Here is a 27,960-nt window from a genome sequence, read left to right as displayed (position 1 = left end):
TCTCGGCTCACCGCAACCTCCGCCTCCTGGGTTCAGGCAATTCTCCTGCCTCAGCCTCCTGAGTAGCTGGGATTACAGGCACGTGCCACCATGCCCAGCTAATGTTTTTTGTATTTTTAGTAGAGACGGGGTTTCACCATGTTGACCAGGATGGCCTCGATCTCTTGACCTCGTGATCCACCCGCCTCGGCCGCCCAAAGTGCTGGGATTACAGGCTTGAGCCACCGTACCCGGCCTAAAAACTTTTTTTTCTTAGAGTATTGACAATCCTCTATTGACAATACATGATGATAAACACAGCAGAGTTCTAAACATGGAGAGGAGACATCACTGAATGGAGAAAGAGGTTGAAAGAATGAAATGCTGAGAGTGCTGAAGGCAAAACTTAGTGCCATTTACACTATGACTTAAGAATACACCAGGCTGGGTGTGGTGGCTCAGGCTGGATGTGGTAGCTCAGGCCAAGTGCCTCATGCCTGTAATTCCAGCACTTTGGGAGGCCAAGGCCAGCGGATCACTTGAGGTCAGGAGTTCGAGACCAGCCTGGCAACATAGTGAAACCCCGTCTCTACTAAAAATACAAAAATCAACTGGGTATGGTAGCGCACACTTGTAATCCCATCTACTCAGGAGGCTGAGGCAGGAGAATCACTTGAACCCAAGAAGCAAAGATTGTGGTGAGCCAAGATCATACCGCTGCACTCTGGCCTGGGACACACAGTGTCAAATTAAAAAAAAAAAAAAATATATATATATATATATATACATATATATATATATATATATATCACATTATGTACAGATTTTTGTATATCAAAGATACCTCAATAAAGCTGTTAAAAAATAAAAAGAATGTACCTACTGCAGCCACTCTGTAAAACAGTTTGGTAGTTTCTCAAAATCTAAACATAAAGTTATCACACAAGCCAGCAATTTCAGTCCTATATTCAGAGAAATGAAACCATATTCATACATAAAAACCTGTATGCAAAGGTTCACAGCAGTATTACTCTTAATAGTCAAAAAATAAAAGCAACCTAAGTGATCATCTTTTGAATAATGAATAAGCAAAATGTGGTATATCCATACAATGGAATAGTATTTGGCCATAAAGAAAAATGCAGTACTGATACATACTACAGCATGGATGAGCCTTAAAAACATGCTGAATGGAAGAAATGAGTCAAAAAAATCACATATTTTATGATTAAATTTATGTGAAATGTCCAGAATAGGAAAAACTCATGAAGACAGAAAGTAAGTTAGTAGTTACCATGCGCTAGGTGAAGGGGGTAATATGGACTGATTGGTAATCTGTACTGGGTTTTTTTGGGGGGTCTGATAAAAATGTTCTAAACTTAGATTGTGATAATGGGTTCACAACTTTGCAAATATACTAAAAACCACCTAACTGTATATCATTTAAATGGGTGAATTTCATAATGTTGGAAAAATATTTCAAGAAACTATAAAAATAATAATAAAGAATAAATCTACTATGAATCAAGGTTGTCCTTATGACAAAGATAACATTTATCCTAAAAAAGAAATATATTAGAAAGGCAAGAAAAGGTCAAGTTGCCCTCCATCAAAAAGTAGGTGAAGGATATAAACAGACACTTCTCAAAAGAAGACATTTATGTGGCCAACAAACTGATGAAAAAAAAGCTCATCATCACTGGTCATTAGAGAAATGCAAATCACAACCACAATGAGATACCATCTCACACCAGTTAGAATGGCAATCATTAGAAAGTCAGGAAACAGATGCTGGAGAGGATGTGGAGAAACAGGAAAGCTTTTACACTGTTGGTCAGAATGTAAATTAGTTCAACCACTGTGGAAGATAGTGTGGTGATTCCTCAAGGATCTAGAACCAGAAATGCCATGTGACCCATTGCTGGGTCAAATATATCCAAAGGATTATAAATCATTCTACTATAAAGATACATGCACACGTATGTTTTTTGCAGCACTGTCCACAATAGCAAAGACTTGGAATTAACCCAAATGCCCATCTATGATAGACTGGATAAAGAAAATGTGGCATATATACAACATGGAATACTATGCAGCCATAAAAAAGGATGAGTTTATGTCCTTTGCAGAGACATGGATGAAGCTAGAAACCATCGTTCTCAGCAAACTAACACAGGAGCAGAAAACCAAACACCACATGTTCTCACTCGTAAGTGGGAGTTGAACTATGAGAACACATGTACACAGGGAGGGGAACACCACATACCAGGGCCTGTTGGGCGTTGGGGGGCTAGGGGAGGGATAGCATTAGAAGAAATACCTAATGTAGATGATGGGTTGATGGGTGTGGCAAACCACCATGTCACGTGTATACCTATATGCATGTTCTGCACATGTATCCCAGAATTTAAAGTATAATTAAAAAAAAAAAAAAAAAAAACAAGGTCAGGTTGCCCTAAACTCACTTTGTGCTATTTTTCCTGCTTTAGAACTTTGCAAATTGAATGGATAGGCTGATGTATCTTCAGAAAGAAAATGTTTCTAACTAGGCTTACACAATGCCTCAGTTGCTGACGCTAAGAAAACACCATCCCTAATACATGCAATTCTAGCTTTTCAAGTGGTTGTTGTCCAGTTTGTAGATAATTAAAACCTTTTTCTCTGTTCTTACCCATTCTCTTTTCCCCCTTTTCTTCCAATCTAGTCCTAGACTTTTGGCCAGATATAGTTAATTCTCACTTTAGAGAACAGCAAGGGAAACATGGCCAGATGTGGTGGCTCACGCCTGTAAACCCAGCACTGGGAAGCTGAGGCAGACAGATCATTTGAGACCAGGAGTTTGAAACCAGCCTGGCCAACATGGTGAAACCCTGTCTCCACTAGAAACACAAAATTTAGCTGGTACATGCCTGTAATCCCAGCTACTCAGGAGGCTGAGGCAGGAGAATCACTTGAACCCAGGAGGTAGAGGTTTCAGTGAGCCGAGATCACACCACTGCACTCCAGCCTGGAGGTAGAGTGAGACTCTGATTTAAAAAAAAAAAAAAAAAATTGCAAGGGAAAAAAGAAAGCAAATCTTAAATTCAGCAATTTTTGTCTCTTTTCAGCATAAAATCGGAGTCTTGGAATTGGCTCCGTCTTTAGGGACCATCTGGTATAAGCCTCTCTATTTCATATAAGAAAACAAGTCCAGAAATAATAACAGCTAGCAGCTATGGACTATTTACTCTATGCCAGGCACTATAATTTACATGTATCACCTTATTTAACCCTCATAGCGACCCACTAAGATAAGTACCCTTATCATCTGCATTTTATAAATAAGGAAAATGAGGCACAGAGAGGTTTTGTAACTTGAATAAGGGCACACAGCTAAGATGTAAAAGATTTAGGATACAAACTCAGAGAGTCTGGCTTTAAAGACCAAGTCTTCAACTACTCTTAATATTCCACTACTATTATAGTTTACCATAAAACTAAGCAACTTTTCTGTGGTCTTATAACGACTTAGTAGAAGGTCCAGAACTAGCATAGAGTGTGAGGTATACCCACCCCAATATCTCCTTAATGACAAAAGTTTCAGTAGAAGATTTAGTTGAAACTACAATCTAAACCAAAAAGGATGAATTTTTCACCCACTGCAATCTTGATTTCCACCAATAATTGAGAGATTGAAAGAGAGCTGTCAGAGGTAAGAAGACCTTTGGGTAAGACACTATTGACCTTATTCTGCCACAATGGGGGATAGGTGTTACAGTCTTATGACAGTCTATTCCTGCACCTTCTTTTCCCTCTGGGGATCACTCTGCTAAGTTCCGAGAAGTGACATCTCTGAGATGCAGATGGGGCAAATATACAACCAGAAAATTTTTCTCATCAAAGACGATCGATTACCCCATTACTTAATTAAAGATCATTTTTTTTTGGCCTGAAAGAGTTAAAAGCAGTGATATCCTGTGAAATGAAATAAGACATGAATCCTAAGATAATTTATTATAGAAAACATAGCACCTTAATTATTTATATAGCCCAGAGAGCTCAAAGCACTTCACAAACAACTCAGGAATTCTCTACTTATTTTATTTATCAATTATTGTATTCCTTAAATCTTACCACATCATGGCAGGTAAAGGGCAATGGAGCCAAAATTATTATGTTTCTCAAAATCAGGTTAACATGGCAATGCAAACGAATAGTTGCTTCTTAGGGTCATGTGAGAATGAATAAGAGCTGTCTAGAGCTGGACTTAGGACACTGTCTCTATCCCGTGGACTTTGGTGAACTTTTTTTTAAAGGAAAAGCAATAAAATGTATATTTAGATTCGCTTCACCAAGTTCAAACATAACAGCGTCCATCTAAAAGAGATCTGAAACCAAACTGAAGAATAAGCTTTTCTAAGATATGCGTAGGACACAAAAATAAGCCAAGGTCATGCTTTAAAAACGAAAATGTCTTCCAATTTAAATTATGTGCAACATCTAGGCTTTGGTTGTTTGGGGCTATTTTTTATAATTTTGCCAACAACTACAACAAAAAGTTCATGGATGTCAACACAATGTAGGGGCAAAACCATGTGAACAGGCCTGGCACCAGCAGTGAACAAAACACACAGGCGGGCAATGCCCCCTTCTCAGCCAAGAGTGCAGCCTACTGTGCAGAACCCACCCTCACCTATCCCAGCTCAATGCCATATAGCTTTTAGGTCACAAGGTTCTACGTTTCCCCTCTCATAAATCACCTTCCAGATTCTTCAGTGTAACCTAAGTCTCTCTCATGTCCAATCCTCTCAGACCCTCCTATTGTTAGAAAAAATGACACCAAATTTCCCAAAATCTCATTCTGGCAGCTTTGACCAAACTGTTCTTTGCAATTCTCAAAAGCCAGAATTGTTCTAATTCTAATAGACTAACAATGGAATACACAAAACTGACTAAAAAGAAAGGACATGTTTCATCACAAGTTCTTCTTATGTTGGTCAGAGTTACATTGTTATGGGTCTATAGCATATATCCGCATTATAATAAATAACATAGGGTCTAACCACATTACTTCTGCCTTAACACACTGTACCTGAAAGACAGCATGAGGTAAAACTGACTTGCAAATTCCTTTCATTTGAGCCCCTTTTCTTTCCTCAGCATCTTTACCAGAAGGGAGAAAAGAAAAAAGGAAACAGATCCTTGAATTTTCTCATCAGCAAGAAAAGTTTTTGCATTTGCTGGCTATTGATGCGCGTCTATGAAAATGACTCCTACCACTTCAGCCCCAAAAGGAATCTGATCAGAGGCTGCTCTAAATTGCTTAAAGTTATTTTACTCCTACTTTGCTCAAGGCCTAATACCATTAGAATTCTCTTCCTGCAATCTACAGCTTCCTTCCATAACCCACCACCCCTCCACCTATGTATGCAAACGTACACACACACATATACATAGACACACAAATTATTCTCTAATGTTTTAAAGGGGAGACGAGAGGAGGAGAAGTCCCATAATGTAACTACTATATTAAAAAGAAGTGGCAGGCGAGAATAATAAGGGAGGGTGTCAAAAGTGAAATACAGTAGTAAACTGAAAAAAACACACACGCTAGCTACTGTTCTGTGATGGGGGTGTTAACTGAACACAGAGAGAAAAGGAAAGAGAGAGAACAAAAGGGTGTTAAGGAGCAAAAAATTATTTTTTTAACCTCCTCCAAAGATTTGATTTGCGTTAACTTCGGCGCAGACAATGCACAGAGGAAAATGGGCTGAAAAGTGCCATATATAGCTATTATGTTCTAAAATTAAAAACTATTCACAACAATTGCATCTATTCACTGCTATCTATAAACATTCTCCTTAGTAAATGGCATTCAGTATTTTTTTGTGTTTTCCTAATTTTTAAACTTGCATTATTTTGACACAGAAGTGAAAAAACATCGAGAAATCTTTAAAAAGATATTCAAGGGTTTTTTAAAGAAATGTAGTATGCTTGACTTTTTCTCTTTTTCTTCCATCCCACCACCCCCATCACCACCACATATACACATACGCAAAACTCACTGTCTTGCTAATATGCCAGAAGACAAGGAATGGATCTTAAAAATCCAAAAGGAAATGTTACATTAAATGGTCCAAAACTCTGTTGTCTTTGTATTCCTAGAATGAGCGAGCAGATAAAAGCCACATGTGAAATATACATTGCTGTGGGTCTCGACAGGGTTTTGGAGCTGCTCTTGGAGATTTCCACCAGAGCATTTTGCTGGCACTCTTTTTCTTAGCGTGTATTTTTTTAAAAGCGAAGAGATATCAAAATAAAAACTTACCCACATTCCGAAGCGAGAAGACACATGGGTTCTTTTTGTTTTGTTTTGTTTTTTAAATATCCCCATAGTAATTTCTGACTTAAACACCCATCAATCAATTGTAATTCAGACGGCACTGCCTACTTTGGGGTATTAGGTGCATGTGTGTATGTATTTGTAAAGTTCCAAAAGGCTGGTAATACATCTTAGCTGGTTTTCTTATTTATTTCTAAGTCTTCCAACTATAAAATCATTAACAAATGCAAAAGAGCAAAAATAACAAATCAATGCAATTTCCAAGTTCCTCTCAAGAGCTCTGCCTAGGTGAGCCAAATGTATGAACTACTTGTCAGAACACGAACAAACAAAGCCCACCCTAAACCAAGTAACCTCTATTATTATTATAAGCATTATAATGCTTGAGATGAAAATTCAAAAATACTCATTTAATGCAAAGAGTCTTGAAAGTAACAATAGAAAAGTCCCCAAACAATAAAGGAATGTTTGTGAACTGATCACTCAAGGGATCTTTGCACCAGCTCTGTGTCAAGGAAGAAGCAGGAAAAAAAAAAAAAAAAAAAGCTCCTGCAACTTTACAGACACTTTGTTCCTCTGACACATCAACTGCATGGAAGATATGCTGGCAAAAAGACTGAAGGTTCTGGGATCCTGAGTAGCCAAGTAATTGTGCTTTAGACTCAAAGGGTTCTTTTCAGCACACCACAGATGACTACTACCTTTAACACAACACTCAACATTCCAGAAGAGGTTTCTTCCTTCCCTTCAATCCTTCCAACACACAAGTTGAAGACTAAGAGGGAGTTAAGCCTTTTTTCCCCCTACTTTTGCCCAGGGATGCCCTCTTAATAGAAAATTTGGGTGTGTGTGTGTTTCCGAGGGGTGCCCTCTTAATTCAAAATTTGTGTGTGTGTGTGTGTGTGTTTCCCAGGGGTGCCCTCTTAATCCAAAACTTGTGTGTTTCCCCCTTAACACAGGAGGCAATGATTCTTATCACTTTCAATTTACATTATTTGATAAACTATTTTTTTAAATATATTATTCTAGAGACAACACAAAAAAACCTTAATTCAGATTTTTTAAAGTCTCTAAATATTAGATGTATTGACACAAAATAAAGAAAAAAAACTTTCAGAATGGTACTTTGACCAATACTGCTTTACTTTCTATCACACTCTACTTCAGCCAGTATGAACAAGGAGCTAACTCTTTATCCCACACCTGAACCGGATCTCTATTCACACCCACCCACTTTGATCTACTGCCTCAGTAGGTTTTAATTAGGAAACTAGAATGAAATACTTTGGCCACAATGTACATTTAAGTGCCCTGACAGGTTTCCTTTCAATAAAAATCTGATCAAGTATCTTCAAAAATAGACTCTCTTTAGTCCATATTATCACATATGCTTTTATATTTTGATTCTACATTTTATGAAACAAGATCAGCAGGAACTCATACTCGATTAGAAACAAATCCCAACAAACCAAACATTCAAAGTAAATAAGCATCAGAGATCAAAGAAGAAAAAAGAGAGAAGAGGAAAAAAAAAATATATATATATATACACACACACATACTTAGGTTTACTACTCTGGGCTAATAGAAAAAAAAACTAAAAAGTGTGACAAACTGGAAAAAAGCTCTTTTGATATTTGAATGCACAGTCCATAAATCTCTTAAAAGAGCTAAAATAATGCAATTAACAGGCTTGCATTAAGGTTAGGCTTTGGCAAGGCAACCTGGAAGACTTACAGGTCTGAACATCACTTCTAGGTGCTTTGTCTAGAATGTTATGCACAACACAAATAACATTCAACAAAGGAGCTGCGTAGTAATTTTATATGCATTTCAAGACCTGAGTAATTACATATTCAATCAACGGTCACATCTTGAAACTATTTATTTTTTAAAAGAAAAATACAGAGAGCTCTCAAAAAGAAAGCCACTCTGTGTGCCCTCTCCCCCCGCCCCTTTTTATGTGTAACTATCAATGTATATCAACCGAGCATGCAATCATATTTATTGTCACTTTCATTCATGTCATGCCCTTGCTTATATGGTTTAGATATGAATTATTGACTGTTACACTCCTTGTTGTAAAAAATAAATAAATAAATAGATGTCAGGTACTTTGCACTGCTCTAAAGCGAGCGGGTAAGTCAGAGCCCAGCAGAAGCTCCCGCTTTATATAACCACCCCTTGTCCCTCATCTTTATTCCCTGGTTTCAGATTGCCTTCTCAAATCTTTCTTCTTACAAGGGAGAGCTTCACCCACTTTGGAAAATTAAGGATTAAAATAAACAAACAAGGGGGTGTTGCTAAATGTCCTTCCCAGAGCATCTGTTGTTTAAGAACACCTCTGATTGATGACTGCTATTTTTTAATTGTTGCTTTAAAATTTAAATGCCCTCCTGGGATGTGTTATAAGTATGTTAGTCCATGATATGAGGTCTAGAAAGTAGAAAAACAACAGAGTGAATGATCTCATGGCGTTATACTCTCCTAAACCCAACGATTCTCCCTGCAATAAAATCACAGGCCACTCAAATACCGATAACCTAATGTTGTACAGCGCATTCCACAAAGGTATTTGACAACACTTTCTGTTGAGAACCTCTAGTCTGCTGCTTTGTGTAATTACAAGAAAAAAAGGAAAGGAAACTTTAAACAGTTCAACACCCCCATACCCAATTCCAAAAAAATTAGGGTTTTAAAAACAGACCAAAATATATTCCTTAACAAAATGAACTTTTACTTTCATATTTTTGCCCCAAAGATATATCAGTCTATAAATTTCCTTTCAGAATCTATATTTTAGCCCCAATCTCAAAAAGGCTAGAAATAGAGTTGTAGAAAATTAACCAGTAGTGCTTGATAATAACTGTCAAAGAAACTTGATGCTTTCTTTTAAAGAAAGCAGGATTAGGACTTCCTATCAGAATATGAAGGTCAGTCTTGATAGTACTTGTATTCTGAAATTTTAATATTTAAATAATAGATTTGTGAGTGCTGGTTAAGTGATTTCACTGGCCAAAGAAAATGCTAAAATGTTGGAATCTCATTCCTACCTGTTTTTTCTTTGATTTCACACAACACATTAAACAAGGCAGGCTTCATTCTGTGGCAGTTTAAAGCATGTTTTCTGCAAGAAAGAAACAACATGATAGCTTAGGTGGACTCTCAAGATCAAACTGCCGATAATGTACAGGGTGAAAACATTTGAACATTTAGACAAAATTATATACCAAGCATAACTCTGGGACATGCTTCAATTGTTTTTATGACTTAGTATACAGAGTCCCGCCATAGAAAAAGAAATAATGTTAATTAGCAGGGAGAGAGTAGGGATTTAACTACAGAACAGAACTAAGCTAAATTATGCCCATTTAGGGAAAGGGTTTTTTGTTGTTGTTGTTGTTGTTTTTTAAGTAGTTTAATCAAAGTGGAATTCTTAAACCTATAATCCTTCCCAGGACAATGAATACAGCAAAGCCAAAGGCATAGGTTAACAGTTTTGTAAAATCCATGCAACGACCACAGCCTAGGAACTGCCTGCCTCTCGGTCTGTGTGTTTTCAAATTTAATTCATCCATGTGTTCGAATTCATTCCGCAGATGCCCCTGTATTCTCATAAACACAAGATGCTTGAAAGGTCTTCTGAGTAGAACTGTCAATTTATAACATTTCAGTCCCCAAGTTAAAGAGTATGGAAATGCATTGCCAGGGGGCAAACATACCCATATGGGGAATAAATTCATTTCTCTATGTTCACATTATGCCTCTTGTGCACACACTGCTTATTTGCAGGTGTTGAAATTCAATTATTTACAATTAGGACCTTGCACCCATTGGGGGAAAAATAAATGCAATTTTGTCTTTTAGATTAGTGATTTACCTGGTTCGCGTGTGTGTGTGTGTGTGTGTGTGTGTGTGTGTGTGTGTGAGTGTGTGTGTGTGTGTGTGTGTGTGTGTGTGTGTGTGTATTCCAAATGCACTTGAGGAACAAAACAATACCTTTCCTTCTATTTTATTATGGAATCACTTAGTAGAATGATACTGTTTTGGAAACAAGATACTGATCATATCAGCTATTAGTTAAGGAAATTCTGTTTACTAACTAAAATTAATGTGTAAAGATAAAATGGAAAGTTCTGGCACTCAAAACACATTCGATTCTTTTTTAATCCCTTTGAAAGTTAAAAAATAGACACACATCCTCATGAAGAACAGATATCAGAAACACGCTCTATGTACTGTACACTAGGGGAGTAATAAACTCAAAATTCAGGACTAGCAAAATGAACACATACATTATATCTAAAATACTAATGGTTTACTTTTGTAAATAATACACATTTTAAAGGTTTGACTAAGAAAAGGAAAAAAGAACATACTATCTACTAAGTGAAGTTAGGAGTTACATTGTTTATCCAAAAAGAAAGCTTAGTGTTGATTTTAGTAAGTTCTCATGTAGGGTGGAAAAAAAGATGGAAAATGTTTAAAAATATTAAAGACCTTTCCGGGGTCTTTTAAAATAGTTTTCATTAATTCTATTTCTATACATAGGCCCAAATGCAAACAAAAATTCTCACACAGCTTTATAAAAATATTGCATTTTCACAGCACACAAATGGAGCTAGCTATAGAGGAAGAACTAAAAATTTCCCCATCCCAAAATTGTATCTGATCTCTCTCTGCATGTAGGCCATTGAAAGGGAGAAATCGCCAAGCCCTGTTTGTCCTCAGTTTCACAAAAAAAGAGAGCCTGAGCATCAAAAAAGTAGTATCTACTCTTACTGGCCCCTTCCACTTCACGAACTTGTTTTTAAGCCAGTTTATTGGTATGTCTGAGTGTATTTTTCCAGAACAATTTAATAGAGAAATATGTTCCAATTCAAAAGATAATTTGCCAGTGGGAAATCTTCCTCTTACCATACCTATTAGCTTTCCTTCAGATAATAAAATTCAAAAAGTGCACCAATTGATTTTTAAAATTTCCCCATTAAAAAAAAAACTTAAAATAGTTTGAGTCTTTCAACATTTCCAAGTTTTCAAACACCCATAAACCCTAGTACTTTGAGTTTACATGTTGCATGTGCTTGCACTAAAATTGAGTATAATTCATAACATCCATGTTTTTAACTGCTTCTTCTCATTTTCTTAACTCAGATTCTTATTTCACTTAGGCAGAAATACACATAATGATGTCTTCTCCACATTACCAAGTCATCTGAAGTACAGGAGTTGTGTATATATGTTTACAGGGTTTTCAAAGAAAAAAACCGCTACTCTGGAGATATAACAAAGCTGGCTAATCGTACAGATATATGTGGTCATTAGATTTTTAAAATTCTCCTTTTCGAGCTCGGCCTTGGGCAAGCTGTTAGTAGGTTGTCACTTAGTCTCTGTTTTACTTTGAAAGAGAATTTACTGTAAAATCCTGGAGTAGAGAACTATATACCTAGCAGTGGATTAACTTGAGAAGCTACACAGTTTATTATGTTTCCTTAATAAAGACCTTAATGTCTTATAGTATTGAAATACATAAAATTCACACATGCTTTCATTTCTAAGTGGTCCTGAAAGAAGCATGGGGCGAAGAACATGCTTGATTTTTGTCCCCCCACCCCTTTTTAAAGGACCATACATAGCTGTCTGTGTCATGGAAGGTTGGTAAACCGACTCAAATTAGGAGACAATAAAGTTAAACTAAAAATCTGAGTCTCTTAAAAACTAACAAATATGCCTAAAAACAAAATTATATTTTCATTATCTTTTTTAAAAAACAGAATTAAGTGAATGCAAAATATTTTCTGGATAGCTGACAACTACCGACAAAGAAATACCCTGCTTTTTTGTTGTTTTGTATTTGGGGTAGGGGGAAAGAAAGGAGAGAAAATTAATTTTGGACGGGTAAGTCAAGAAAGAAAATCAAACTCGCTGAATTAGGTAAGGAGTCAACTAAATTTGCAAATAAAGTGTTCTTGGGACATTTTATTTTGTAATGTTACAGAGTCCCCTCAACAAGAAGGCATGGAATGCTGTTCAAAACTTGACAATTCTGCTTTCTCTGATACTTTTTTAAAGCAGTAAAAAGTACCGAGGGCCGCTTTTGGATCAGTTGGCAGTATTTTAGGCGTGCCTGTGTGTTTGTGTGGATATAAATGAATACCCCTATATTCACACACACACACACACACACACACACAATATGTACACAGCCACATCTCGGCATGGGCGATTACACTTTCGATAACAACGCTCCTTCAAATTTTACTCCTCCGCCATGTAGTTGCTTGTCAAAATGAGAAAAGAAATAACATTTTTTTTAAAAAAGCGCTGTGGTGATTCGGTTCCCATTGTTTCCCCCTGCGAGAGGGAGAAAAACAAAAAACCCCAAGAAAGGAAAAGAAAAGCCTCCATCTCACCTGGCCTGCGCCTCATCCAAACTCTGGTCTGTGATGGTCATAATTTGCTGTAAAATGTCTCCAATGTCCTGCTTCCTCCCGCCCTCCCCCTCGGTCCCTCCGGCCCCATCCTGCAAGTGCTGGGACAGGCCGGGGTGTCCGGCCATCCCGACCCCAGCATGGGAATGCATCAGCCTGGGCTGCTCGTCCATCTCCAAAGGCTACGGCAGCCCCCGGCTCTTCCTCTTCTGCTCCTCGGCTCGGCTCCTGGGAAGCACCAAGGCTTTTTATCCTTCAAGCTTGTCTTCAAATCCTTTTCAGGATAAACAGGGAAGGGGGAAAAAAGAAGACCAAAAGAAAAAAAAAATCCCTTTGCCTCTAGAGGATGGTGGGAGGATGGGGAGGGGGGAGGGGGAGGGGGCGTGAAGGGGTTGCGGGGTGAGGGTGGGGATAAGGGCTGGTGGGGAAGGGTGTTGACTCCAAAAAGCAAGAAAAATAAACCACCTTCCCACTTGGCGAAAAGAAATCAGAGCTGGCTTTTGGTTTTTCAGTCCGGTCTCCTTTGCAAGGCAGAAATGGGCTCCCGGCGCTTAAATCTGTGGCTTAATCCTTTTGCAAATATGCATTGATCGGGAGGAAGGCAGGGGGATTGCAATGCAAACTTTCCCCCCCACCCCCCGCTGCCCCCCACCCCCACTCCGGGCCAGAGTGATCTCAAAGGGGGTGGGCTGTTGCAAAAGCCAGATCTCCCCCAGCCGCGGCGGCAGGCAAAGCACAGGCTCTCTCCTCCTCCGTGTCTCTGCAAACTCCAGCAGCCCCGTCAGCCTCCTGCTTTTGTTTAGCTCAGGCTCAGGACTCCAGAAACATATACAGAAAAACCACAGCCTGAGAAGAAGAGGAGGAGGAGGAGGAGGAGGAGGAGGAGGAAGAGGAGGAGGNGAAGAGGAGGAGGAGGAGGAGGAGGAGGAGGAGGAGGACGAGAAGGAGGAGAGGGGAGGAGGCAAAGGGAAAGGGAGGGGGCGGGGAAGCCGGGAGGCTGGGGAGAGAAGGAGGGAGGAGGGCGCCCGGAGCTCCGCCTCCCTTCCCTGATTGGCCAACAGATAAAGGACCGGCCCCTCCTCCCGTACTTTCCTCACTGCGCCTCCTCCCCAGCCTCCTTCAACTCCTCCTCGCCCGGCGCCCTGTCAATCAGAGTTCAGAGGTGGGCCGGGAAGGAGGCCGAGCTAACACCCAGTCTCCAGTCCTTAAAGGTGCAATGGTACTGTAGTTCAGCTCACTTGGTTTCCACTTTTCCTGCTGGCCTTGCTTGGGTTGCGTCCTTGAGGAAAACGTGGCTCCACTTAAATGCAAACATATAAAATTAACAGGAAAGAACACAGACGGTGTGCGTCCTCTTGCCCACGCCTGCTTTGCTTTTGCTGTGGCATCGTCATTTAAAACTTGGTTCTTTTAAGTGCTTAGACTTCAGGGAAACTGCTGAGAGCAAAAGTTTGTCAGCAGGACATTGTTATGAAACACAGTCGAGCTGTTAATATAATTAATAATGGTCTCTATTAAGTGGCAGATGTAATAAATTTTTTTTAAAAAATCTGGCACAGTCAAGTTGAAAAGAATACCAAACTGTGTCATTTTTGTTGCTTGAAAACTAAATTATGGACTCTGAAACTGAATAATGCTGAAGAAAAAGAAAGATTAATAAATAAGGTCACCAAATGAAACTAATTCAACATTTCTCTCTTCCCCCTGGGGGAAATTAGTTATTTGGCTTAAATACCTAATAAAGAAATGCATTATCACGGTCTGGTTCTAGTTTTTAATATAGTCTAATAAGTATTATTAACTGGGAGAAGAAGTGAACTGACATTTATTGAATGCCTACTATGCACCAAGTAATTTACATGAGTTATTTTATTTAATCCCCAAGACATCTCTGTGAGTTATGGATTATTATTTCCATTTTACAGAGAGGGAGCTCAGGTTAAATAATTTGTCCAAGGTCCACAGTTATTGAGTGTCAAAGCTGGAATTTAAACCCGAGTGTGACTCCCTCCCAAGGCTTAGTATTTCCAGGGCACAACCTGTTTCAGTCTAAGAGAAATGTGTGAATAGTGTTAAAAATTATTTATGTACCTATTGCCTGTCGAGTTTGAAAGGAAACTTGAGGTGCTTAAAAGGGTACATATTCCAAGATGACTCAAATTGAAAAAGGGTAGGAAAAAATAAAAAGTTAATAAAATGGAATCAGGAAAAAGGCCAGTAAGAAACCCCTAACTAAAATCTAGTATCATAGCTCCAGATGGACACAAATTTGCTTCCAGTCTTTTCATTAGGCCAAGTGAGAGGGAAAAATCTGACTTTGTACACAGTCACAATGAATATAAGATAAAATAGCAAGTCAATTACTTAGGAAAAGTCCAGAGTATTTTGTAATATAAAATAATCTATTGTGTAGCCAGCCCTCTTCCTGGATGGCAGTATAGCAAAGGAAATGCAAAGTGCAGCATAACCAGTCTGCAAAATGGAAAGCAGCCTTGCCAGGTGCTTTGAGATCCTCAAATAAAATGTTATTCTTTTCATCAGTCATTACACAAAACAAGTTTGGCAAGATAAGGAGTACTAATGAAAGCATTTCAAAGCAGTTCTTAGCAAGCTGCTTGGCACCTTTGATATGAGGACATGCAATAGAGAATATTAATTGTAATTATGATGTTATATTGCTTAATAACAGTTGTTTTATTCACATACATACCCTGACTCATAAACTGATTTTTTAAAATTAACACTAATCAAAAGTTGAGCACAAAACTGTATACTCAAATCACATATCAACCACAGTGATTGAGTTAGCATATCCCTTACAGAGTTGAAGTTACCACATCTTAAAGCATGAAAAGAAGTCAGCCTAGAGTCTCTACAAAATCAGTTTGTGAGTAATTAATTCTAATTGCAAATCTAATAAAATCTTTCCAGGCAAAGTACTGGAAAAGGTACCATCAATGCCAGAAGATCACTGGCATCTAGGAAAATTTTAGTATGGAAATAANGAGACAAATTACAAAACTCTTAGAAGAAAACGTAGAAGTAAGCTTCATGACACTGGACTGGGCGATTATTTCTTAGATATGACTCCAAAAGCACATGCAATAATACTAAAAATAGGTAATATTTATTGACTGCATACTATAATTATCATATTCAAGGTGTCTTGTTAATTTAATCACCACAGCTGTCTTACCCCAATACCTATGCTTTTAACAATTATGCTAGAGTGTGGCCCAGATATATTTTGATATATAATAAATGCTATAGAAGTAATAACAAGCCCTAGACATCCTGTAAGAAATGAGAGAAGGGGACAGGTGAGGTGGCTCACACCTGTAATCCCAGCACTTTGGGAGGCAGAGGCGGGTGGATTACCTGAGGTCGGGAGTTTGAGACCAGCCTGACCAATATGGAAACCCCATCTCTACTAAAAATACAAAACTAGCTGGCATGGTGGTGCATGCCTGTAATCCCAGCTACTCAGGAGGCTGTGGCAGGAGAATCGCTTGAACCCAGGAGGCAGAATTTGGAGTGAGCCAAGATTGCGCCATTGCACTCCAGCCTGGGTAACAAGAGCAAAACTCCATCTCAAAAAAAAAAAAAGGAAAAAGAAATGAGAGAAGGGAGTAACCAGTTAGAGTGAATAGAAGTAGGCTTTGCAGTGGGTCTAAAGGAAGAGCCGGACCTGGAGGGCTAGGTTAATGCACTTGACAGGAGTACAGAGTAGCTATTCAGGCAGAATGGAAATTATATTAGGTATGATTGGTAGGACTTTTAACAGCAACATTTGTGCTTTATTTGGTGGGCACTAGGGATACACTGAGGTAAGTTGTTTCTTTCAAAGATAGAAACAGAAAAGCATGTTTTAGGAAGAATTATCTGATTACTCCATACTTCGGGCAACAATTAATTGGTTACCTGAATCATTTGGCAAAGAAAGATGAAATTAGGAAAACAAATTAGGAAAGTGGCAGTAGAAATGGAAAAGAGAGGACAATTTTGAGGAAGATCTTCAAGATAGAGTCAATAGAAATTTATAACGGATTTTGTGTGAGTGGGAAGGATAAAATAAATGTCTTCAAGCTTGAATGAGAAGAATGCAACGGCATTAAAATAATAATAACTATAGATAGAATGTGTTGAGTGCTGATTGTGTTTCATGCACTGATTGTACATTACCACTTAGTTTTAACAATTTAACACTTCATTTAAATAACTTCTTTATGAGCTTACAGTCTCCATTTTGCAGATGAAGAAACCAAGGTCCCTAAATGTTGACTTACTAGACCAAGTATGATTTAAAAATTCTTATTTTTAAATACATTACAGAGAATAAAGGACATAAAGAGGAGGGAATACTATAGATGAAATAGAAGTAGAATCTTCAGACTCACACCCGTAATCTCAACCCTTTGGGAGGCCAAGATAGAATTGCTTGAGCCCAGGAGTTTGAAAACAGCTTGGGCAACACAGGGAGACTCTGTCTCTATTAAAAAAAAATTAAAAATTAATGGGACATAGTGGCACTATCCTGTAGTCCCACCTACTTGGGAGGCTAAGGCAGGAGGATTAGTTGAGCCTGAGAGGTAGAGGCTGCAGTGAGCCATGTTTATGCCACTGCATTCCAGCCTTAGCAACAGAGTGAGACCCTGTCTTAAAAAAAATTAAATTGACAAAAAAATTATAATCTTCTTTTATTTGCATTTAGAAACTTCTGAAAATAAACTCATGCATGCAATTTCCGCAGCTTATGGGTTGTGACAGGGAATGGATAGTGTTTTTTTGCTCCTTCCATATCTCAGCAGGGCTCTCGTTGTAATAGACATTTAAAAAATATATTTTAAAAGAATTAATGATGCTAGTAATCATGCTTTATTTTTTTCAGAATAATAAGTGAACCCCACTGAATCACATTTTAAAAACATGAGTCATTATCAAAATTTGTCCAACTAGCAAGGTAGCTCTCAGATTGACCTTAATCTGACATGTTTACAAAGTCATCTTACTATGTTACCTCTATTTTAAGATTTAGTTTACCCCCAGGATTCCTTTTCAAACTTTACTGAAAGCCCACTCGTACATATTCCCATCTTCATTAAGGGACAAAGAGCAGGTGCAAAGAGTTTATGCAAGGACCCCTGTCTATTCTCTAGCAAACAAAATGGTTGCAAAGAGATGGGTCCCTTTGCATGATCTCAGAAATAAACTCAATACCCATAAGATGATATAGCCTTTATCATCTGAGCTGGTATTCATCTATGTATATTTGTGATTATATTTGAATGGGCATCTAGGTTTTTCTAACTTTTCTGTTTATGTAGGAAAAGGAATTCTTCTCTGCCCAAGTGGGTCAGAACCAGGGATAGTAAGCAACGATAGTACCTTAGGCAGTTGATGGCATCTATTTTTATCACCAATAATTCTTGTCTTTCTCTTTCAACTATTCTCTTAGCACTAATTTGTTGCTTTCCTTAAACATTTTACTTACTTCTCTACCTCCATTCCCCTTGCCTTCCTTTTCTTCTGCCCAACCTCATCTGTCTTGTTCACAGAGATCTTCTCCCTCCCAATTTGGTCCTATCTCCTTGCCTTACTGGGCAGGTCTTGAAGCAGTGCTGGGACCACCAGCCTGAGTGGAGCATGGGAGTTATATGTTAGAGCAGGAAAAGCCTACAACGGGGATTTCTAAACCAGGGTTCATGAATGAGTTTCAGGTGTTCTGTGAACCCCTAGAAATTATAGACAAAATTTGGTGATGATATAGTATGGCTGTGTCCCCGCCTAAATCTCATCTTGAATCCCCACATGTTGTGGGAAGGACCCAGTAGGAGGTAGTTGAATCATGGGGGCAAGTCTTTCCTGTACTGTTCTTGTGATAGTGAGTAAATCTTACAACATCTGATAGTTATTATAAGGGGAAGTTTTCCTGCACGAGCTCTCTTTGCTTGCTGCCATTTATGTAAGACGTGACTTGTTCCTCCTTGCCTTCGGCCATGATTGTGAGGCTTCCCCAGCCACGTGGAACTGTAAGTCCAATTAAACCTCTCTTTTGTAAATTGCCCAGTCTTGGGTATGTCTTTATCAGCAGCATGAAAATGGACGATTATAGTAAATTGGTACCAGTAGAGTGGGGCACTGCTGAAAAGATACCTGAAAATGTGGAAGCGACTTTGGAACTGGGTAACAAGCAGAGGTTGGAACAGCTTGAAGGGCTCAGAAGAAGACAGAAAAATGTGGGAAAGTTTGGAACTTCTTAGAGACTTGTTGAATGGCTTTGACCAAATGCCTAATAGTGATGCATATAATGAAGTCCAGGCTGAGGTGGTCTCAGCTGGAGATGAGGAACTTGTTGGGAACTGGAGGAAAGGTGACTCTTGTTACATTTTAGCAAAGATACCGGCAGCATTTTGCCCCTGCCCTAGAGATTTGTGGAACTTTGAACTTGAGAGAGATGGTTTAGGATATCTGGTGGCAGAAATTTTTAAGCAGCAAAGCATTCAAGAGGTGACTTGGGTGCTGTTAAAGGCATTCAGTTTTAAAAGGGAGCAGAGCATGAAAGTTTGCAAAAAAAATTGCACCCTGATAATGTGATAGAAACGAATTAACCATTTTCTGGGGAGACATTCAAGCTGGCTACAGAAACTTGCATAAGTAACAAGCAGCCAAATGTTAATCCCCAAGACGATAGGGAAAATGTCTCCAGGGCATGTCAGAGGTCTTCTCAACAGCCCCTCTCATCACAGGCCAGAGGCCTAGGAGAAAATGGTTTCATGGGCCAGGACCAGGGTCCCTGTGCTATGTACAGTCTAGGGACTTGGTGCCCTGTGTCCCACCACTCCAGGTGTGATTAAAAAGTGCCAAGGTACAGCTCAGGCTGTTGCTTCAGTGGGTGGAAACCTCAAGCCTTGGCAGCTGCCACGTGATGTTGGGCCTGAGGGTGCACAGAAGTCAAGAACTGAGGTTTGGGAACCTCTGCCTGGATTTCAGAAGATACATGGAAATGCCTGGATGCCCAGGCAAAAGTTTGCTGCAGGGGCAAAGCCCTCATGGAGAACCTCTGCTAGGGCAGTGTGGAAGGGAAATGTGGGGTCAGAGCCCCCACACAGAGTCCCTAGTGAGGCACTGTCTAGTGGAGTTGTGAGAAGAGGTCCACCGTCCTCCCAAAATGGTAGATCCACTGGCAGCCTGCACCATGCATCTAGAAAAGCTGCAGACACTCAATGCCAGCCCATGAAAGCAGCTAGGAGGGGGGCTATACCCTGCAAAGCCACAGGGGCAGAGCTGCCCAAGACCATGGGAACCCACCTCTTGTATCAGCACGACCTGGATGTGAGACATGGTATCAAATGAGATCATTTTGGAGCTTTAAAATTTGACTGTCCTACTGGATTTTGAACTTGCATGTGGCCTGTAGTCCGTTTGCTTTATCCAACGTCTCCCATTTGGAATGGCTGTATTTACCCAGGCCTGTACCCCCATTGTATCTAGGAAGTAACTAACTTGCTTTCAATTTTACAGACTTATAGTCAGAAGAGACTTGCCTTGTCTTGGAGGAGACTTTGGACTGTGGACTTTTGAGTTAATGCTGAAATGAGTTAAGACTTTAGGTGACTGTTGGGAAGGCATGACTGGTTTTGAAATGTGAGGACATGAGATTTGGGAGGGGCCAGGAGCACAATGATATGGTTTGGCTGGGTCCCCACCCAAATTTCATCTTTAATTTCCACATGTTATTGGAGGTAATTGAATCATGGGGGCAGGTCTTTCCCATGCTGTTCTCATGATAGTGAGTAAGTCTTACAAGATTCAAGATCCAACAGTTTTTATGAGAGAAAGTTTTCCTGCACAAGCTGTTTGCTTGCTGCCAACCAGGTAAGATGTGACTTGCGTCTCATTGCCTTCCGCCATGATTGCGAAGCTACCCCAGCTACATGGAACTGTAAGTGCAATTAAACCTCTTTCTTTAGTAAATTGCCCAGTCTTGGGTATGTCTTTTTCAGGAGCATAAAAATGGACTAATACATGTGGTATGTGCTACTCCTCTATGTTATTTTTAGAGTAACCTCCATTGTTTATCAGAGTCTCAAGAAATTTAAAGACCCAGAAAAGGCAACATCTATCAGCTTTGGATTATTAAGTAAAGTTAATGCTGCAACTTTAAACTGCTGGTCTAGGGAAACCATGTGATTCTTAACGGATGAGATTTTCTAAGAAATATCTGTTGCTATTTTCTACACTAAGCAAGGTCACAGACTGTCAACAGCTCATTAGGCCTAGCTATTGAATGGTAGTCGATCCAATATCAATATCAGGTCTAAATAGCCAAAGGTATGAACCTTGAAAGCAAATCAGAAGGAAAGGGGATGTGGTTGTGCAGACCAACATTGACATTGTTATATTGCTCAAGGCACTGGGAATATCGTGGTGACAAAACAGACTGAACACCCTAATTTCATGGAGCTTCTATTCTCACATAGGAAAAAACAACAAGCAAAGAAAGAAATAACCTCAGACATTCCTAAATGCTATGAATAACATAATATGGGGTAATATAACATGAATTTAAGGAGGCAACATCAGATAAGATGGTCAGGAAAGAATTTACCCAAAGCTTAGATTTGGGGTCATTCTTGAGTGATGAGAAGCCAAATATACATAGGTTCTGGGAAAGAGCAATTGGAAGAGGTGAGAAGGAGGGAGCCACAGGCACAGAGGGCTTCAGTGCAGATAATTTGAAGGAAAGAAAGTCAGAGAGACTGGAACAAAATGAGCAAGAGAAAGAGTACACAAAAGTAAAATCAGAGTGGGAAGCAGAGAAGAGACATCGTATGAACTTTGTGGCCACGTTAAGGCATTTGGATTTTATTCTAATTGTATTGGCAATCCCCTGAATGATGCTAATTAGGAGAATGATATTGCACATTGATCCGACACACATTTTTGACCATGTACTATATGCCAGGCACTTTCTAGTCACTCGTGAATATATCAGCAGTGGATGTGCCAGGTACAGTCTCTGCTTTCATGAAACTTCATGAAACATACATGAACACAGCAAGCAGTCAATGTCAGGAAGTAGTAAGTTTCACAAAGAAAAAAAAGCACAAAGGTGTGATGGGAAGTGACCTGGAAGCGACTTTAGATGGAATGGTCATGAAGGACACACTGAGGAAGAACATATAAGCTGTGACATAAGTAGCTAAAAGGGAGTAAGTCACATGAGGCCAGGCAGAAGAAATGGCCAATCCAAAGGCTATAAGTGTGACATGAAAGTGCCTACAATGTTTGAGGGATAAGAACTGAAGTCGATGTGGCAAGAGAGAAGAGTGGCGTAAAGCCAAGGAGGTAGGTAGGTTTTAGATTAATGGAGAATGGATTGCAGGGGTGGGAGTGCAGTTAAATGCAAGCAGGAAGAATGCTGAAGGCATGATACAGTAGCTTAGGCCAGAAACGATGGCACCTTGGACAAGGACAGAAGTATTGGGTATGGTATAAGATGATTAGATTCATGACACTTTTGGAGGTGAAGTCATAGGCTTCACTGGAGACTCGGATGTGTATAGAAGAAGAGAGAAAGGAATCAGAGCTCATTTCTGGGTTCTGGTTTTCCTAACTAAATACGTGGTGTTGATACTTAATGAGACGGAGAAAATATCCTTTGTAAGATAAATATTATCACTCCCATTTTACACGTGAGGAAACTAAGGTTCAACAAATATAATTCCAAAGCATATGCTTTTTCTACCACATCTTCTCTAGGACTGAGAGTTACCTAGATTTAACTGATCATGTAGACAAAAAAAGAGCATATAAGGCAAAGTCAAGGGAGTAGTCTCACAGCATATGTATGGTCTCTGTGTGCATGCATGTGTACGTGCCCTTGTGTATGTCTGTGTGTTCTAACAATCTTACTGAGAAAGGTGTCAGAAGCAACTATCTTGTGGTCTGATCCCTTCCTTTCTCTTCATCTGTGAGGGGAGATGATAGAAAATGAGAAGACCTTAGACTTAAGACTAGCTTGTACTGGTGATACTAGAATGAACACTGGTATACTAAGGTTGACAATGGAACAAAAAGTCCTGACTTAGCAACTCAAATGTTTATCATCTATGATGTTAAACACAGTGCAGATGAGATTTTCAGTCACAAGGCAATTTACCACCAGAGTCCTAGATACAAACACATGATGAACTAAGCAGAGCCCAGTGCTTAGAGATCAAGGAGACCCTGGCTCTGAAACTCACCAGTTCTGTGACCTTGGCCAAGAAAGCTAACTTATCTAAAGCCTCATTTTCACAACTTTTAAGATTGTGGTTAGTCCGAAATTGGATCATGATAAATGTTAAGCATTTAGTACAGTGCCTGATAGAGAATAAACATTCAATAAATGGCCAATTTTCTAATTCTTTCCATTATTCTTGGCTGGTTTCTTCCAGAGCTGCATTAGTTCCCTTTTGTCCTTCCCTGCCTTGGAGAGCACTAATAAAATTATACTTTTCCTCTGTGATTCCTAAATCTTACAACCCTTCCAGATAGTGACTTGCCTGTAGAGTTTCTCTATCTTCTGTACCACACTTCCTTTCAGTTGAGACTGTTTCTATTTGTATTTGACTAAAGCAATTTATCTAACAGTATAAATACAATATACAGCTCCTGAGGTAGTTGTAGAATTCCAAAAGGGAGCCTTATTTTAGGGAATCCAAGTTGTGCCTACATCAATTATCTACTGTTGTATACCAAACCCTCCCAAAATTACTGGGTTCAAAGCATAACCATTTTTAATTGCTCACAAATCAGCTAGCTGGTTCTGCTGAACTGGGTCATAATGAGTGAAGGTAGCTGTGCTTATTAAGAAGCCAGAAGGTGGGCTGGCACCTGCCTGGTTAAAGATGGTCTCACTTACATGTCTGACAGTTGGCTAGCTATGCATTAGTCTGGGGCTGCAACAGTGACTGGCTCCTGCATTTCTCCACATCCATCACTCTAGCTTAGACTTTCTTACACAGTAGAGACAGAGTTCTGGGAGAGAGGGATCACTCACAATGTCTTCTGAGTCCTAAGCTTGAAACTGGAACCTATCCATAACATTCTATCAACCAAAGGAAGTCCCAAGACCACCCTATATTCAAAGATTGGAAAACTGACCCCACCTATACCATCTGTTGAAGGTAGCAGCTAAAAAATCACATTGTAAAGGAAGAGGTGAAGAATTGGAAACATTGGCCAGGCACAGTGGCCCACACCCATAATCCCAGCAGGCTCAACCTCCCAAGGCCTCCCTTTGGGAGGCTGAGGTGGGTGAATCACTTGAGGTCAGGAGTTCAAGACCAGCCTGGCCAACATGGTGAAACCCCATCTCTACTAAAAAATACAAAAATTAGCCACATGGCCAACATGGTGAAACCCCATCTCTACTAAAAAATACAAACATTAGCCAGGAGTGGTGATGCATGCCTGTAGTCCCAGCTACTCTGGAAGTTGAGGCAGGAGAATCACTTGAACCTTGGAGGTGGAGGTTGCGGTGAGCCAAGGTCACGCCACTGCACTCCAGTCTGGAAACAGAGCAAGACCCCATCTCAAAAAAAAAAAAAAAAAAAAAAAAAAAAAAAGCCAGGTGTGGTGGCAGGCACCTGTAATCCCAGCTACTCAGGAGGCTGAGTCTGGAGAATCACTTGAACCTGGGAGATGGAGGTTGCAGTGAGCCGAGATCCCACCACTGCACTCCACCCTGGGTGACAGAGCAAGACTCCATCGCAAAAAAAAAAAAAAAAAAAAGAAATCACAGTCAGAGTGGACCCTTGACCTGTGGCACTCTGGTTGCCCTTGCTTACCCCAAGTATCCATCCCCCTTCTCTAGTCAGTATGTGAAATTTAGCCTACTTCTATTTGTCCTACTAATATTAGCCAGGCTGCTCTGATTCCCTCAAGTCTAGCTTCTCTGAATCAGTATTAGTTTGAAGCCCTGAGCACTTCTTTTTCGCTGTGAAGGCGAAAAGTTGAAGGAGTAGGAAGAGATGTTGGAAAGGCACTGTGGCCGGAGGAAACACGTTAACTTCTTATTTCCAGGTGACCTCCTCCCTTAGGACTCTCCAGCCTTTTTTCCTCCATCTTTAGTACTTGTATGTGAAAAAGATCAATAGAAATTGTGGCCAGTAAGAAAGCATCCCACTTTCTACATTTAAAAGGAAAATGTGTGAATGGCAGGCCCAACTAGCTGTACACCCCCAACTTACATTCTTCCTTACAAATCGCAATTTATTTTAACAGCAATGTACCCAGAGAACTAACTTAATCTCCCAGGCTTCCTTGCATTTAGATGTGATCATGTGTCTTAGTTCTGGGCAATGCAATCTAAGAAGCAGTTTCTTGGGCTGCCTGGAGCATAGCTGTGATATCTGAAAATAAAATAGTCATTTTCAGATCATGAAAATTAAAGGTGCTATTATGAATGGAAAAAGAGGAAACTACAAATGACTTGGATCCTTGATTTCAAGGAAAACTATATGGATTTCCAAACAATATATAAAAGCATATCGGTCCTTGACCACCCACCACTGGACTTATTATATAAGAAAAATAATTCTGTATTTTCTGAAAAAATTGTGATCATTCTACTGATACGTGTAGCCAAACACCATTTTAACCAACATGGCAACTGAAGTTGATCACAAGAGTACAAACTGATATTAGCAATACAAGTGACTCAGAGAAAAAAATAAATAAGTCATTTTCCTCCCAAGAACAAGCTATCATTAAGAGTGTGTTGCTGCTGGGCATGGTGGCTCACACCTGTAATCTCACTTTGGGAGGCTGGGGCAAGAGAATTGGGCGCAGGAATTTAAGACCAGCCTGGGTAACATAGCAAGACCCCGTCTCTACAAGAAATACAATGGTGACACATGCCTGTGGTTCCAGGTACTCAGGAGGCTGAGATGGGAAGATCATTTAAGCCTGAGAGGTTGAGGCTGCAGTGAGTCGTGATTGTACCCCACCATACACAGACATGATTGCACACAACCCTGTTTAGAAAAGAAACATGAGATCCTGTTTAAAAAGAAAACAAAACAGTATGTTGCTTCTCCCTGGATCATCAACTCTGGGCAGGGGATGAAAATCATGTAAAAGCAAGAAAAATCTGGCAGTAGCTATGTGGAGGGGGTAAAGAGATGTCAAGAGAAAGGAAGGATTGGTAAGCCATCTTATAGATGTCCACCTTATCAAAAGTTTTCTCTGAATACTACACTGAAAAGTCAGCTGGAAACTAACTAAACATCATTCTCCTCTTGTACTTCTTCCTTATCTCTTTTGTTTTGTTTGTTTTTAAATATTACGTATCACCAAAGCCTACAAACTTCCTTATCTATTATTTAAATTAAGGTCATCACTACCTAACTGGCCAGGATGGTCTCAATCTCCTGACCTCGTGATCCTCCTGCCTTGGCCTCCCAAAGTGCTGGGATTACAGGCATGAGGCACTGCACCCAGCCACTTTTCTTTCTTTTTTTTTTTAAAAACACGTATTTCTTGTAATTAACATTAAGTTGAGTCTATGTTTTCATATACAATGTGAAGTATTTTCAGAATATTTTTGATGTAAGGGATTCATACTTCAGAAAAGGGCAAGGCTACAGAGACATCTAAGATCCCTTCTAGCTCCAGCATTCTGTGCATCTTTTGTAAATTGCTGCATCAAAATATTTTAAAACAAAAAATTAGTAGAGCTTAATTATAGAATTAATTGACAAGTCTTTTTGTTACTTTGAATTTAAATGTAGATAAAAGTAAAGAATAATCAATGAACTTTACATTCTCGAATGAGCACTTTGGATTTCGACAAATTTCAAGACAACATAAAATAGTTTAATAGACTAAGTAATGATGATAAAATGATGGAAAGTTTTATGTTTCTCTTCATTACATCATGTTTTGTAAAGTCAGTATCAAATATATAAGTGAAGAGCAACCATCTTTTGTAAATCAATATTAAGTACCTACATTAGTTGGGATTAAAAAATTATTTTATCTGACACTTCCCCAAATTATGATGTAGCTGACAGCAAGACAGTACTTATCAAATAGAACAAAAAATAGTGAGATAATAAGACTTCATGGTTTTGCCTAGATTTAGTTCTTCCTGTCTGGATAAATTGGGAGTGAAGGATAGGTGAGACCTGCAATACATACACATATAACACCTTACTGCCTCCCATACAAAGGTTATTCTTCTTTATCCTGTGCCAATGCATGGAAGCTCACTCTCTATAATGGAGGCTTTTCTATGAACTGAAGAACTGGAATTTGTTTGTCCTTTTTACTATAAAACAAGACCCGTCAAGCTCAATTTGCCAAGGAAACAAAGAGAAAGCAGCTCTAGATTTCCACTTCTGGGTATGGCAGACTAGCTCATATCCATAGTTACTGACAATTATATCTAGAAAGGGTTAAATTTAAAAATATATATTTTTGAAGATATTTGAGAATTTCTAAGTCAGTGAAGACCTATGGCCCTAAGATCCAGGAGAGAAGGGAAGTCTAGAGAAGTAAGCCTCATTTTCAGTCTGTTTTGCCCTGAGTTACTTGCTAATTTTTAAGTGGCTGTCAAAAGTCACAAAGCCAGTATAAACAATATACTGAAGGGCCCCTAAGAAGGAGAGTTTCTTACATACACCTTACTGCTGTATTAAAAATGGAGGTGAACCAAAAGATGAAGTAGCCCTCGGAAAGCCTAAAATCCAGATACTAATAAGCAAAATTCTAGACTGGATTAAATCGACCTGATCTGGCCAGGCACGGTAGCTCACGCCTATAATCCCAGCACTTTGGGAGGCCAAGGCTGGTGGATCACCTTAGGTTAGGAGTTCAAGACCAACCTGGCCAAAATGGTGAAACTCCATCTCTACTGAAATACAAAAATTAACCTGGTATGGTGGTGCATACCTGTAATCCCAGTTACTCGGGAAGCGGAGGTAGGAGAATCGCTTGAACTCAGGAGGCTGAGGTTGCAGTGAGCCAAGATCAGGCCACTGCACTCCAGCCTGGACCACAGAGTGAGATCTGTCTCAAAAAACAATTTTTTTTTTTTACCTGATCCTACTTATCCTGCTTACCTGCCTCTCAGAAGTGATAACACTGATAACAGACACTGGAAGTGATGTCTAGAAGGAGATAACATCAACCTGGATCTTAAATTCTCTCCAGAGTTTTCTGCATTCAATTATTCATTAT

The 27,960-nt window shown here is 39.4% G+C and overlaps 1 protein-coding gene across 2 annotated transcripts in view; it reads right to left on the bottom strand.

The window, feature by feature from the left end:
- PBX1 (PBX homeobox 1) overlaps positions 1–13,646 on the bottom strand; it is a 298,486-nt gene extending 284,840 nt beyond the window's left edge. Inside the window, exons 1-3 of one of the 2 annotated variants that reach the window (XM_017534040.2) lie at positions 13,198–13,645; positions 12,715–13,006; positions 9,355–9,428 (exon numbers count right to left, since the gene is read on the bottom strand). In XM_017534040.2, coding sequence (XP_017389529.1) covers positions 9,355–9,428; positions 12,715–12,905 — 265 coding nt within the window. In that variant the 5' untranslated portion in view covers positions 12,906–13,006; positions 13,198–13,645. Of the gene's footprint in view, positions 1–9,354; positions 9,429–12,714 lie in introns of both variants that reach the window. The other variant, XM_017534042.2, reaches the window with a different exon arrangement.
- Positions 13,647–27,960: the final 14,314 nt, after the last annotated feature.

The sequence above is a fragment of the Cebus imitator genome, unplaced genomic scaffold (genome assembly GCF_001604975.1).
Source record: "Cebus imitator isolate Cc_AM_T3 unplaced genomic scaffold, Cebus_imitator-1.0 Scaffold84, whole genome shotgun sequence".
NCBI classification, from domain to species: Eukaryota; Metazoa; Chordata; class Mammalia; order Primates; family Cebidae; genus Cebus; species Cebus imitator.
This window is presented reverse-complemented; position numbering and strand designations above follow the sequence as displayed.